The 13,740-nt window shown below is 42.2% G+C and overlaps 1 protein-coding gene across 3 annotated transcripts in view; it reads right to left on the minus strand.

Annotated features, from left to right (window-relative positions):
• Prkn (parkin RBR E3 ubiquitin protein ligase) overlaps positions 1 to 13,740 on the minus strand; it is a 1,218,641-nt gene that overhangs the window by 972,833 nt on the left and 232,068 nt on the right. For all 3 annotated transcript variants that reach the window (XR_012908104.1, XM_075950830.1, XM_075950826.1), the window contains exon 2: positions 10,132 to 10,295. Coding sequence is in view for 2 of the 3 variants with exons in the window: in XM_075950830.1 (XP_075806945.1) it covers positions 10,132 to 10,295 (164 nt within the window). In the remaining variant the exon portion in view is untranslated. The remainder of the gene's footprint in view (positions 1 to 10,131; positions 10,296 to 13,740) is intronic.

The following is a 13,740-nucleotide window of genomic DNA, read 5'->3' on the forward strand; positions in this document are numbered from 1 at the left end:
AAAGAATGTAGAAGCTGAGCAGCTATGAGCAAGGTTTCTGTCATCAGTGTGAGAACCATCTAATGAGAGACACAACATGCTGTGCAAGCAGAGGTGAGCCCTTTGGATTTGGTTTGCTTACTTCTCATTTGCTTTTCTAGACTCTGTAAAACACTATCAATAAAACTCATTCATTCAATGAGATAGTATAATTGTTTTTTTTAAAGATCTTCCATCAATAACTTTTTCAGGAACAAACAGAATTTGCCAGACATGGTGGTGCAGCCTTTAATGCCAGCACTCCTCTGAGGGGAGGGAGAAGCAGGTGGGTTTCTATGAGTTCAAGGACAGCCTGGTCTACAAAAGGAGTAGTAGGATGGCCACAGTGAAAACCTGTCTCAAAAAGCCAAAGGGAAAAACCCAAACCAACAAAAACATGAAATAACAGACAAAATAAAAATTGTTAAAAAAGAAAAAGCCCAAATGATCTGATACTTTAGAATAGGGCATAGCTGTAATCTACTGTGAGGGACCTCTACCTGAGGCAAGGGTTAAGCATACACAGCAACCCTGAACATGACAAGCTAAGATTATTTATCAGGTCTCATGAAGCTCAGGCGGGCCTAGAGCTCACTATGTGGTTGACTTTGAACTCTAATCCTCCTGCCTCCACCTCCCAAGTGCTAGAGTTACAAGTGCACTGCTAAACCTGAAAATTCTTATTATATATTGTCATAATTATAATATCATACTTATAGAAGGAATTTTGATCAAATAAAGACTTTCATATTCCTAATTTCAGAAAGATGCACTGATTCTTGTCTTTTAAATACTCGATATATTTTTGTACTTTCAGTGATTGTTTTTAATAAAATAAATTGCATCATAGGCATATTTACCTTTGTTGTTATTCTTTTAATATTTCAGACACTCCCCTAATGTGAAATAAAACATTTTTACTTAATTTTCTACCATTCACAGGATTGAATAAACAATATACAATTATGGATAGATGTGTGTGTATAAACATATATGAGACAAAATTTTAGGCAAAGGATTGAGATGAAATCAAGAACATTACATGAGATTATACATGAACAATTCATAAAGATTGACATTTGTGGCTTCAAGATTTCCATTTAAACACTCAAAACAAACATAAGAGAAATTACTAACTTAATCTGGAAAGCAAGAGCCACACAGAGTCGACTACAGAATGACAGATTATGTAAATTCAGCATCTCATATAATCATTTCAGTGGCCTGAGAAAGCAATTTCCATTCAGAGTGCCTCCTCTTGCCCTCTATTTTACATTTGAGTGACTCACAGATTCCTAGGAGCGATCTTAAATTATTGTGTGCCCCTTGTTAAACAGATTTTTGAACGGTAAGTACTCTTGTAAAAATGTGCCCCATATAAAATGGCACATACGGTACATTCTGGAATGCCGTCTTCCTTAAGATGGAACACACTCTTGTCTTATAATAACAGTTTGTCATATGATTTGAATCAAAGAAGTTTCCACAAATGCCCTATAAAGTACTATTTTAAGGTTAGTTCGTGTGTGGAGGAGTAGGCAATTTGGCATGGGTAAATCTTTTCCCTTTTCTGAATGTTTTATAACAGAAGAAATTGCAGGATAAATCAATAACAAAAGGTTTATTGTTTTGTTTGTGAATTACTCATCAATTTAAAATGATAACCCCATACCTGTATAAGCCAATATTTCCTATATAAAATTTCATCCAGTTGTCAGAACAACTCTTTAAAATGCAGGCACTAATGCCATTTCCATTTTGTAGATGAAAGAAAAAAGTGAAGACTGAAGAATTCTAATGTCTGCCCATACCAGACAGTCTGACTCATGGGTGATTCATATCTATCTCATTATAAGAGTATTAGGAAGTCTAGCAGAACTCTAACTAAATGATTTCATCCAGTACACCACATTCTAGAAGTTTTAACTTCTGTGTTATATACTGCAATATGTGTAGGTTGGATGACATCATCAAACTTGACAAAAAAATGTATATATAAGGTATGGAGGTTTTTGTGAGAAATGGACACATACCAATGCTGCTAGATAAAAACTGACTCTGAGATCATGAACTGTAAACCATGGAGGCTGAGAATACCTCCCTCAGTCGTGTACAGAGTTGTTAGTGTCCAAATGACGATGGAAATATCTTAGGAAAGTGTTGTTTTTATTTTCTCTCCGTCAGAGCAATGTTTTGATGAATTGTGCATAGATGGAATACAAACAAGCATCCAATTCCCTTTAAAACACTTGGATGTAAAAATGAATGAAGAACAGCCTCAGCGAAGCCTGTGTTGAGCTTTCAAATGGCGCACACTTGAAACTGAGTGTGAGGGTGTTCCGAAACACAAACTCCTCTGGTCCTTGCTGTCCTCACTTCTCCCTCACATCAGAATGTTTTATTAGTTTCAAGAGTAGTACTCTGGGCCATAGTTAGACTGCATAGTAAGATTTAGCTGACTGATATCTGAGAAGGAAAACCAGCCAGGATCAATGATAGAAAGCTTTCGATGGAAAAAACCCCACAGTGGGATGAACTTCCAATATACCTGCAAAGGCCGGAGCTTTTTCCCAAGAGCCACGCCCCTAAGCAAGCGTGTCTGGGGGGAAATGTGTACATGTAACAAGGTGGCATACTTGGGCTTTTAAGAGTTATCTACAGAGGGATTTTTCGTAGCACATCAGGAATCCTCCATGGGTTTCTTTCATTTAATGAGTCTCTCAGTCCTGTTTTAGTACATGGCCCAGGAAAATACTCAGCACAACCTTCAGGCCTTAAAGAAGTTGCCATGGCAACAGTCATTTATCTAATGTTGATTTTTGTTAATTGAGTTTCTCCTGCTAAATAATGTATGGAGATTGTACTCCTACCAACAGTAAACACAATACTTAATAAAACAAAATGGGTGAACACAGTACATTCAGACAGCTGAGCAAAACTCCCCCACTGAATTCTGTTTTCTGGACACCTAACTTACATGGAAAGAAAATAAAATTTAGAGTAAATACTGTTAATCAACTCTCTAAAGCTGTCACTTAGGACCATTAAAAGAACAACATCGTGAACTTCCAGAGAGCTTTCTCATGGACACATTTTTGTTCTTTTCTGACATTATTTGGCTTGCTAACATTTCCTGGTAAAAAGCAAGAAGGAAAAGACAGAATCTGAATCAAGAACCTTCTGGTTCGTAATAAATAATACTGGAGGCTTAGACACAAACTCTTGCTTCTTCCATTTAGCTCTTAATCAGGACTGTACCAAACAAAATCTCTAAAATACTGGGACAATAGGGTGAGGGGTCTAAGTGCACTGCAGGACAACAGAGGCAACGGGACAGGGTGTTGGACACTAGGACACCGTGGACAGTCCTGGCTGTGATCCCCTTCCTTTGACAGGCTTCCTGCGGGACCGTCGCGCGCTTTACATGTAATAACACAGGCGTCCTGCGTGCAGCTTTAAGAGCTCCACAAGCTTGTCTTCCTCAAGTGTCAACAGCGTTTGGATTTGAGCTCCTTGTGGACAATGACAACATGAGTCTGGTAAAGTCACAGACTTGGGATTTTCAGCCACTTAGAAACTAAGAGAATCTCAACTCTTACATTTCTTTTTCAAGTAATTGCGTATCTGTGGCAGTTCTTAAAGATGTTTTCCATGTCAACAATGGAAAAGGAAGGTGGAGACTTCCTTTCAGAAGAAAATAAGAAAACTGTGGGTCTGAACTGTGCAATGAGGTGTGTGATCTATAGCTTCCACGTCACTGGCACAAACCGTACAATCACCTAGACACCAGCTGAAGAGGTCAGACTATTCCTGAAGCCAGCACCTGCTGTGCACAGGAATATCCGCTCTATCACTCTAGACTCCGCCACTGAGCTGCACCAATCGGCTCCTACAGCATCAGCTGGAATTCACGTTGACTCAGGCTCAATGAGGCTAGCAATCTATCCCCCTAGCAAGACAACCTGCAAGAAAGATTCCTGCACAGACCCTAGAGTAACAGTTTTGGTTTACACAACTGTAAGCTTGTATGTGTACAGAGAAATTACTGTCTGGTTGCTCTCTGGATAAAATGGCATTTAACCTGGCTTTGTTCTGTTATAGGATCACAGGAGAAATGCATTATATCAGACACTTACACTGTCATTTGCAGAATTTTCTCATATACAAACAATAATTCATGGTGGAATGCATTCAACACTAAATTTATCTCACTTCTTGTTGCCTTGTATTCAATAGAGAAAGTGGAACAATTTAAACTAAATTTAGTTTACAAATGAAATAATTTTGTCCCTAAATTCTATTACCTTAATGCATGTTATCAATAAATAGGAGAGCATTTTTAAATGAATGTTTTCTGTAAACAAACAACAATGGTTATGTGAAGTGTTCATTTATTTCCTAACATTGTGGTACAAGCGTCTCAATTGAATTTGGAAAACACGCTCAACCGAGTACCCTACGGTCAAGAACTATTTACTTCTTATTTAGGTGCATTCCTTAGCAAGGTTCTGTAAATGAACACTAACCATGGGTATTTAGACCTGTGAGACCATAATGATTCTGCCTAAGCACTTAGCCTCCCTGTGCTGCTCGGCTGCAGCAAACTGCTCCGCTAGATTTCTGGGCTACCAGATGGCTTCTTTCCTGGCCTTTTGGACAGAGATCAGGACATTATTGATGCTTTCTTTTCTCTCACCTATACACATTGGCATTTCTGAGTTGACAAATTCACCAGCCCCCATTCTGTGATAATGGGATAAAGAATGGGATAAAGGGAAATCCCAGGAACTTGCCCCTGCGCTTATTTCTGGGTCTCCAGCAGAAACTCACCCCTGCTCTTGTCTCTGGGTCTCCAGCAGGAACTCACCCCTGCTCTGGTCTCTGGGTCTGCAGCAGGAACTCACCCCTTCTCTGGTCTCTGGGTCTGCAGCAGGGACTCACCCCTACACCTGTCTCTGGGTCTCCAGCAGGAACTCACCCCTGCTTTGGTCTCTGGGTCTGTAGCAGGGACTCACCCCTGCTCTGGTCTCTGGGTCTGAAGTAAGAACTCATCCCTGCACTTGTCTCTCTGGGTCTGCAGCAGGGACTCACCGCTGCTCTGGTCTCTGGGTCTGCACCAGAGACTCACCCCTGCTCTGGTCTCTGGGTCTGCAGCAGGGACTCACCCCTGCTCTGGTCTCTGGGTCTGCAGCAGGGACTCACCCCTGCTCTGGTCTCTGGGTCTGCAGCAGGGACTCACCCCTGCTCTGGTCTCTGGGTCTGCAGCAGGGACTCACCCCTGCTCTGGTCTCTGGGTCTGCAGCAGGGACTCACCCCTGCTCTGGTCTCTGGGTCTGCAGCAGGGACTCACCCCTGCTCTGGTCTCTGGGTCTGGCAGGTCTTTGTTCAGTGGTGTTCTTGCCTCTACCTTTCAGAAGGCTGTTGCAGTTGCATTGCATGTAATATACAGACTTCTTGGGCTGCAGTGTGGCGTAGGGTGTACAGAAAAAAGCACTTATTCAGTTTCTCAGGAACAGAATGCTTGAGGATCCTCTGAGATTTGTGTACATGTCTTGGTTTTGTTTCTATTGTGTTTTTCTTTCCTATTTTCCTTTACATCTCTAAAGCTCTTAAAAGTCTTACCAAGACAATACCATGGTCACCTAATAGTGCAACTCATTGTGATTGGTAGCTGTGTTCTCTAGGAACTGGAATTCTATGGTTTTTTTCAATGTTGTAATATAAGTTATATATTATTCTTATTTCACCAGTTAGGAAGACAAACCTGCTTACATTTTTTATTGTTAAAATTATCACAATACTGCTACAGTAAGCCATTATTTCCCAAAGTACCTGGGATGAAGTTTCTCATAATACTTTCTTCCTCGAGCAAATTGAGGCTCTAAAACCTAAGGTGCACTGCCCAGAATCTCAATTTTCTAAGAACAATCCCTACATAAGCTTTTGTCCTGGGATAATTTTAATAGAACCTCTTTTCCTCCTCAAAATACTACATTTCTTCATAAACTGGGTCTCTAAAAAATTATGAAAAGAAAGCAAATGGAAGTAGGAAGAAAAGCCCAGCAAACACATATACCCCTCATGCTGCCTACCTTCTCATTGGCACAGCAGCATGCATGGTGAGCGTTCACCTGTGGAAGCTTCTAGAGCCTCATCCACAACATTCACCTGCTCCCCTCAATGGAACTCTACAGCTTACACCATACAAGGGTGATTGCACAATGACGACCACATAGCCACAAACATATTCTAGAATTGTGCATGAATATCAAAGAATACTAAAGTCCCACCAACTGCACACTTAAAGGAAAACATGCCCACAGCATGCAGTGTGCCAGGTCTTTATAATGAGACTCAAGTATGAACATAGGTTGCTGTTATTTCAAAATTGAAATCACTAAACTAATTTAATAAAAATTCCATAAATATCAAATTTTTTTAGTTTTCAGTATACTCAGGTATACAAGCAAAATATACAATAATTTGAATTAAAGAAACAAAATGAAAATAAAAACATTGGAGGATTGTAAGTGATCATATGATTACTACCATTAAAAAAGAGAAACACTAATTAATTAAAATCACAAACATGCAGAGTCATAGATGTCTGTTTTTATGGTTCCCTTTCTTTAAAATTATTATTACCAAGCCAGGCTAATGTCAGCATTTGGGAGGCTGAAGCAGACAGGGATCTCTGAGAGAGAGAGGCAGATAGAGGCTTGGTTTTCATAGTGAGTCCTGAGACAGTCAGAGCTACATAATAGAGAGACTTTGTCTCAAAAAGACCAAAAATATTATTATAACTAATATGCATTAATTCTATAGTCAAAAAAATGAATATAATAAGAAGAGAATGCTACTGCTGGGAAATAGTATGTGAATAGTTCACATATACATGCAGTACAACACAGCTGGATAGGCTGTTCTCATTGCCTCCTCTCTAACCTACTTTACATGTATTGATTGTGATTTCTCATGGGAGTCTGGCATTGAGATGATTTAAATTCTCAAATGACTGCTAAAGATGGCAATCAGGATAGCAGCACTGTTAATAATGGCATACATCTGTACAGTATTTGTATGTGTAAGGTCTTTATACAAACAAAACCATTGCTTTCTTACAAAGTTGCAGTAAGATTTGATCTCTTGTTATTTCTGTCTTTAAAATGAGCAATCTGAGAAAAGAAGCCAAATTCCCCAAATGATTATAGTATACATAAACATCAATTTGTCTTAATTTGTTGCATTAAAAACTAGATGCTCTCTAGTGACTTTAGAGGTAGATGAAGATAAAGACACTGTTAGAATACACATCCGCTTAGTATGCTTTGTTAAGAGAAATAGTCTTAATGAGTGTGAAATTGTTTCCCACTCATCACATCTTGGCAGAAGTCAGCTATACATAGTCAGGGACTAGCACATCCATCCTGACAGGTGCCCCTTCTCCGCACAGACCTCTCCAGGGCCTGTTTCCCTTCAAGGACAGGCTGAGCTGAGCACCCCTGCCACACTACTTGGTACCGCATTGCCTTACCAGAACCTTCCCTTTTGAACCTTGTGCTTCTCATCTAAAACACTACCTACTACTTCTCTACCTTTACCGAACTGCCATGGCTTATATCAGGAAAGTTAGGAAAACAACTGTGTCTGTGTGTATGACTCTCCTGTGAGTGTGTGCATCTGTATACATGTGAGATCAATGAACAACCACATATGGACGTCCTCACCCTCGCCATGTGAGGCAGGGTCCTGTCTGCTGTTGTATGCTAGGCCAGTTGGCCTGTCCATGTCCCTTCTCCCCTTAGAATCTCTATACCCAGGTCTTAGTGTTTGTGTGACAGTCTTTGTCACTGAGCCATAACCTCAGCCCCTAAAGCAGAAATTTTCTTCATTTCCTTCTTAACCCTCAGAATTTAGAGTTTTTAAGTTAGCCTCAAAAGTGTCACTTGGGTGGACTGTACTTCCTTACTTCCTGAGGTGTTTTTGTCCCTTGCTACTGAAATTAAAATATTCATCCTGCTTCATCCTTGCCCCCTGGCAATTGAATCTATTCCAGTTGCTTCAAAAGAATTTCTCTCTGGCAAATATCTGTGCGTATAAAGTCTGCTCCTTTGGTCCAGCCCAAGGCTCCAATAGTTAGTTAAGCATCTCCACAGGTATCTCCCCTCACAAACTGAGTGCTCTGAACACTCACCCTGTTGATGGCATCCCTTTACTTTCTGTAAATAAACTCACAGTGCCAAGTCCATCAAGAGTCTGCCAAATGCCCCTGAAAACTCCATCTCTTCCTCAGTCCTTAGTATAGTCTCCAAGTTCTGGAAGAACGAAGACTGTCTTGCCTCCCAAGCACGTCACGTGCTTATCCTTCTATCAAGAGAATCCTTATCTTGACTCAGTTCATCCAGGAGCTGTTTCCTGGTGCCTTCCTGTTAGGTGTACCACCTGCATCTTTGAAATGACACAGTGCTCGTCTTTGCTTGCAATGCAGCAATAATTATGCACAGCATATGTCTATTTTATTCTAACTGCATGGCATTGCTAGGATTTTCCCGTATGTGGTGCCCCAGACAGTTTGATCTAGTGTGCATTTAGTTTCAGAGCCCTAACCAGGTAAAGCACAGACTCCATGGAGGCAAACTGAGCTCTGTCTTTTCATCAATTCCAATCCGCCCTCCCCCCACCAGCCAGAAGCCCTGAACACTGGCAATTCAAAAACGCAAAAAAGCAAAATAAGACTCTTGAATCAGTACATAGATTTTCATAGCATCAATCCTCTGCAACAATTAGTCTTCCTGAATGAGAAACAGCTAACTGTTACACGTGCCACCCTACCTGGTACGGGAGTGGGCTTTAGAATCTAAAAGGCCTCACAATACACTTCACTTGGATTCAAGAAGCAGTTTTAAAACCATTTATTTGTGAAGGAAACAATCTTAGGTTTAGAAGTTGGCAGATACAGCGAAAAGCTTTTTAGTTGACTGAAATAAAAAAAAAAATCAAAACAGTTTTTAGCACAGGCACTTCCCTTATGAAAACAAATTGCCTGGAAGCAAAGCACAGCAGTTTCCACACAATGGCGGCCCCACCGCCAGCAGTGGGAGCAGGAGAATGGCGGAAGAGATTTGCATTTCTATAGTTCCTTTGTGTGCCCACATTCCAAAACCGGTTCACAGAGCGGCAAATATCTTGGCCCAAAGAGGACTGGCTGGACTGGGTAGTGTGAGGCCTGACAGCATTGATCCCTACCGGGCTGTGAGCAGGAGGCAGGGAGGACTTGCTTGCCCTGCTTCCAATTACTGCAGTACGTGGGGCTCATATCTGCTGACCTTCCCAAAGCACCACCACTGTTCTCCTACTCTAGCGGATGGACCTGCTCATCACCTCCTGGCCAGTCCCTTACATGCCTACAAAATGCACTGATCCAAAGGCAAGATGCAAGAAGAAAGGGTTTCCAGGGCCAGATACCCAGGAAGCCACATCCCTATAGGATGTGATCCCTACAGTCTGCTCAGTTCTGTATCAGGGGCAGAGGCCAGGGGTGACTTCACCTACATTTGGCTACACAAAGATGGCCTTTTGCTGTATAATTCCGATGTTGTTCATGGACTTCTCCGAGTACTCTGCGTAGGGGGCCCTGGGCCAGCATCCGGTGCCGCTCTCCAAGCAGCAGCTGTGACTGTCCTCCAGGGGTCACAGTTGGGTTATAAATCCCTCACCGGACCAAGGGCTGAGAAGCCTGATTGGGAACAATTTATTTGAACCCCTCTTCATTTCTATTCAAATGGAATAAGGAAGGTAAAAATTGAACAGATCCAGAAATTGTGCCTCGCTGCTCTCGCAGACAGTAAACATTTATTCACTAAGCCTAGCTCCTCGCTTCTCTTTCCCTCTCTCACCTCACTCAGCCTTGGTCCTCCAATCCTTCCTGCTTGCTGCTTTAATGCATAATTAAGAAGGTCAGAATTAATGAAGCAGTGTGGAGTAAAGTTCAAGGAATCCCCAGGCACTATTTATTCTATTAGATCCCGGGCATGAACGTCAGATTGGCAGCGGAAGCTGCATGGGCAATGGGCCCTGCTGAATCCCAGGAACCACCCACCCAGGGAGACTCACCTGCACTGTCAGGTCATTCCGAAGCTCCTTCCCAGCAAAAATCACACGCAGCTGGTCAGCCGGAACCCCCTGTCGCTTAGCAACCACTTCCTTGAGCTGGAAGATGCTAGTGTCAGAATCCACCTCCACTGGGAAGCCATGGCTGGAGTTGAACCTGACGAACACTAAACACAGGCAGAGAGACACAAACATTACTCCAAGCCCTTACTGGCCAGTGAAATGTCTCTGGAAATGCTTGCCCCTCGCCTGCCCGTCAGTGAACGGCATATATTTTCTTTCATTTATAACAGGGAACTTTATACTATAGAGCAGTAGCCAAGATGCTTCCCGTTCATACACCAGTCAGTGACCTGCAAACCAAGACTGCGCTGTGCCTTTGACATCCAACCTCCGAAACAGAGGGACTCAAGCGGAACACCTGCTTGATTGGAATCTCAAGATCCCCATGAGTTTATAAAATATTCTGCTCCAACAGACTGAACAAACGCTCCCTCCCTCCCAAGGCCCTCTGCATAAAAATCGAAGGCAGCATGTTGATGTTCCACAGAGAAATGGAGGAAATGGAAGCCACATTGTAGACAAGTGAAGAGAGCTGGGGCCATAGGGCTGGGGCTCTGTGAAGGAGTTCTGGACTCTGTTAAATGGCTGTAGGTGCTAAGTAAGGACTCTGGGCCCTGTGTAAAGATTTTGGCTCATGGGTCTCTGGATTTCTAGAGAGATCTTAAAGTAACTTATCTATGTTGTTGGAAAGTTCTCTTCATTAGACTCTGGCTAGAACCCATGGCCTTCCCCACACTGTCTTCCTACTTCCCTTGTCAAACCGTCCCAGCATGCCTCACATCCACCTGCCCTTTTCCCGCCATCTACTCTCTTCTCACTTCTCCAAGTCAGGCTCTTATTGAGTACTTTCTAGATCCTTATGTTGGGTGCAGTGTGGATGCCTTTAATCTCAACACTCCAAAGCACAGGCATTTCTAGGCCAACCTGCTCTAAATAGCAAGTTCCAGGATAGCCTAAGCTACATAGAGAGTCTGTGTCTGAAAGAGAAAAATAAAACAAACAAAAATACTTTCTAGATTCTTGCATATAATATAGTCTTTTGTTTTTAATTCAAAACTTTAAGTAAAACTAGCATACACACTTTAAATAATTGTGTGAGACAGAAATAGGAACTTTCCAATCAACTTTAGAGACTTAATTCTTTTCCTTGCCATAGATCTGTCCTGGATGAAGGCCAGAAGTCACACATGTTCCAGGACTCTGGTTCCTAAACTGAGTTCTTGTTATCTTTCTTCTCCTTTTATACAGTCACCTGAAGACCGTATGGGAGCGTGTGACCGAAGCTCCAGTCCAGACACCTGGATGGAAAGGCACAAGGACATTCTATGGCTGGCCTAGCTGGAATAACTTCTGTCTCAACCCAGAAATGCCGTATTGTCCCTCACTGGGGAATCCCTGTTGGCAACACATTTTTTGGGGGACCATTTCTAGTTCTCCAGTACCCCTCCTTGTGTAGCAAGACAAACAGTGCAGAGGTTTCTCCATCTGGTACTGTCACTGAGACTATTTCAGGGTTAACTAAGAATTTGACCTCCTTGATGGAGAATTCCAAGGAAAACTTCCAAACTCTAGTCTAGGAATCTGAGGTCAAGATACCACAACTTGTGCAAACCTCCCCTCCGGCTAACTGCTTATCATAATAGCTTCTGTGAAACTGATTGCTCGCACAACACCTCCCCCTGCAGCTGCCAAGAGGGGTACCAGGAGGTGGTTTCTGCCTTTAAAAGCCCCTCAGTGGAAATGTTCAGGGTCCCGAATACCTGAGTGTAGTCCCAGCTGGCTGGAATAAAGTCTTCCATTGTCTATAAACGGTGTCTGAGTAGTCACCTCTGTGAGCTCCTTGTAACATTGTGTGCTCTCTCTTAGTTATCTCCTGTGAACCTAGCATAAACTCCTGTCAAGCGCTCCCTTCCTGTTGTCCTAAGTCACTCTTAGGTACTCACAACAAAGCACCTGAAGTCCGGCCCAGGCCCAGGGTGGCTTTGCTGTTGTTTACCGTTAGGAAGCTACGCCATGCGCCATGCGGAACAAGAAAGCCTCTATACTCTCAGGGACCTGGCTTCTCAAGGATCAATATCAGCATCATTATTATTTTAACAAGGTGTGCTTTAGTAAGCACCCTCTCCCTCACTCCCCAGTTCTCCTTTCTGTTTTCACAGTTCATGGTCCCGTTGTTCTGTCTTCCTCAGAAACCCTTTCTTCCTCACTTGCTGTCTTTTCTAAGAGTTCAGGCTTTCTCCACATTTAAACTGATTTATATGCATAAATGTATACATTATATGTTAGGATCTACATATGGGAAGACTATGTGGTTTCTGTCTGAGTTTGGGAAACCTCACTTAATATAATACTTTACAAATCCATCCACTTTCCTGCAAGTTTCCTTTTTCCTCCATTGTGTATCACCATACTTTCATTACCCATTTGTCTTCTGACAGGCATCAAATCGGGTTCTGGTTCTTTGTTATTGTAAATAGAGCAGCAATAACTAGAGACTGCGAGTGCCCCTGTGTAGACAGAGTCCTTCTGGTTCTGCCCTAAAATTAGAATACTACGCAGCTCATCCCATTCTTAGAGTAGCTCTCCAGGACGTTCTCGGAGGGAAGAGCATAGACCTTTTCTCATGATAGAAAGGGCTGTCAACAGCAGAGTAAAGGCTCCCTTCCTAATAGAATGCTGGTATTCCCTGTACAGGAATAAGAAAACAGGGGCCGGGCGGTGGTGGCGCACGCCTTTAATCCCAGCACTCAGGAGGCAGAGGCAGGCGGATCTCTGTGAGTTCGAGACCAGCCTGGTCTACAAGAGCTAGTTCCAGGACAGGCTCCAAAACCACAGAGAAACCCTGTCTCGAAAAACCAAAAAAAAAAAAAAAATAAGAAAACAGGGTAAGATAGAAAAAGGACAAACGGCTCCAGGGAAGGAGTCAAGTTGTGAGAAGAGGGACAAAAAGTGTGAGAACAGCGAGACAGAGAAGAGAGAGCATGGAAGACAAGAGAGGAAGACCTGGCATGTCTTGAATGCCTAGAAAAGCTAAGGACTGGAAGAATAAGAAATTCATGAAAAATACTATTAAGAAAATGTGGCATCTCTCTTTTTCTCTCTTTGTGTGTATGATTTCATTCTGCATCACTGAAAATACAGGTGAAGAAATAAAAATATATTGATGCCTGCCATGTATGCATAACATCTCAGATCAAGACTCAAAGTCAATAATCCATTGGTTAAGTTACAGAACAGGGGGCTACAAGAAACAAAGACATGGTCAAGTTCTAAACATTACTGTTTTTTTCCACTGCTATGAATAGGATTTTTATAAAGACAATACCATGGGGGTGATGCAGAAGGAAGATGATGGGGAATATTTGTAGAAATATATTAAAATCCCCATGAGACTCTATGCTGATGTGTTTCCCAAAGATTCAAACAAAGAAAATCCTACTGCAAATGCAGGACTTATAAAGAAAAGAAGGGGGAGAAGGGGAAATAATAAAGGCGGAAGTGAAACAACAGAAGCGTGTATAACTATTCAAATCATGTTTTATAAAGTGT

Source organism: Microtus pennsylvanicus, chromosome 1, assembly GCF_037038515.1.
Source record: "Microtus pennsylvanicus isolate mMicPen1 chromosome 1, mMicPen1.hap1, whole genome shotgun sequence".
In the NCBI taxonomy this organism is placed as follows: Eukaryota; Metazoa; Chordata; class Mammalia; order Rodentia; family Cricetidae; genus Microtus; species Microtus pennsylvanicus.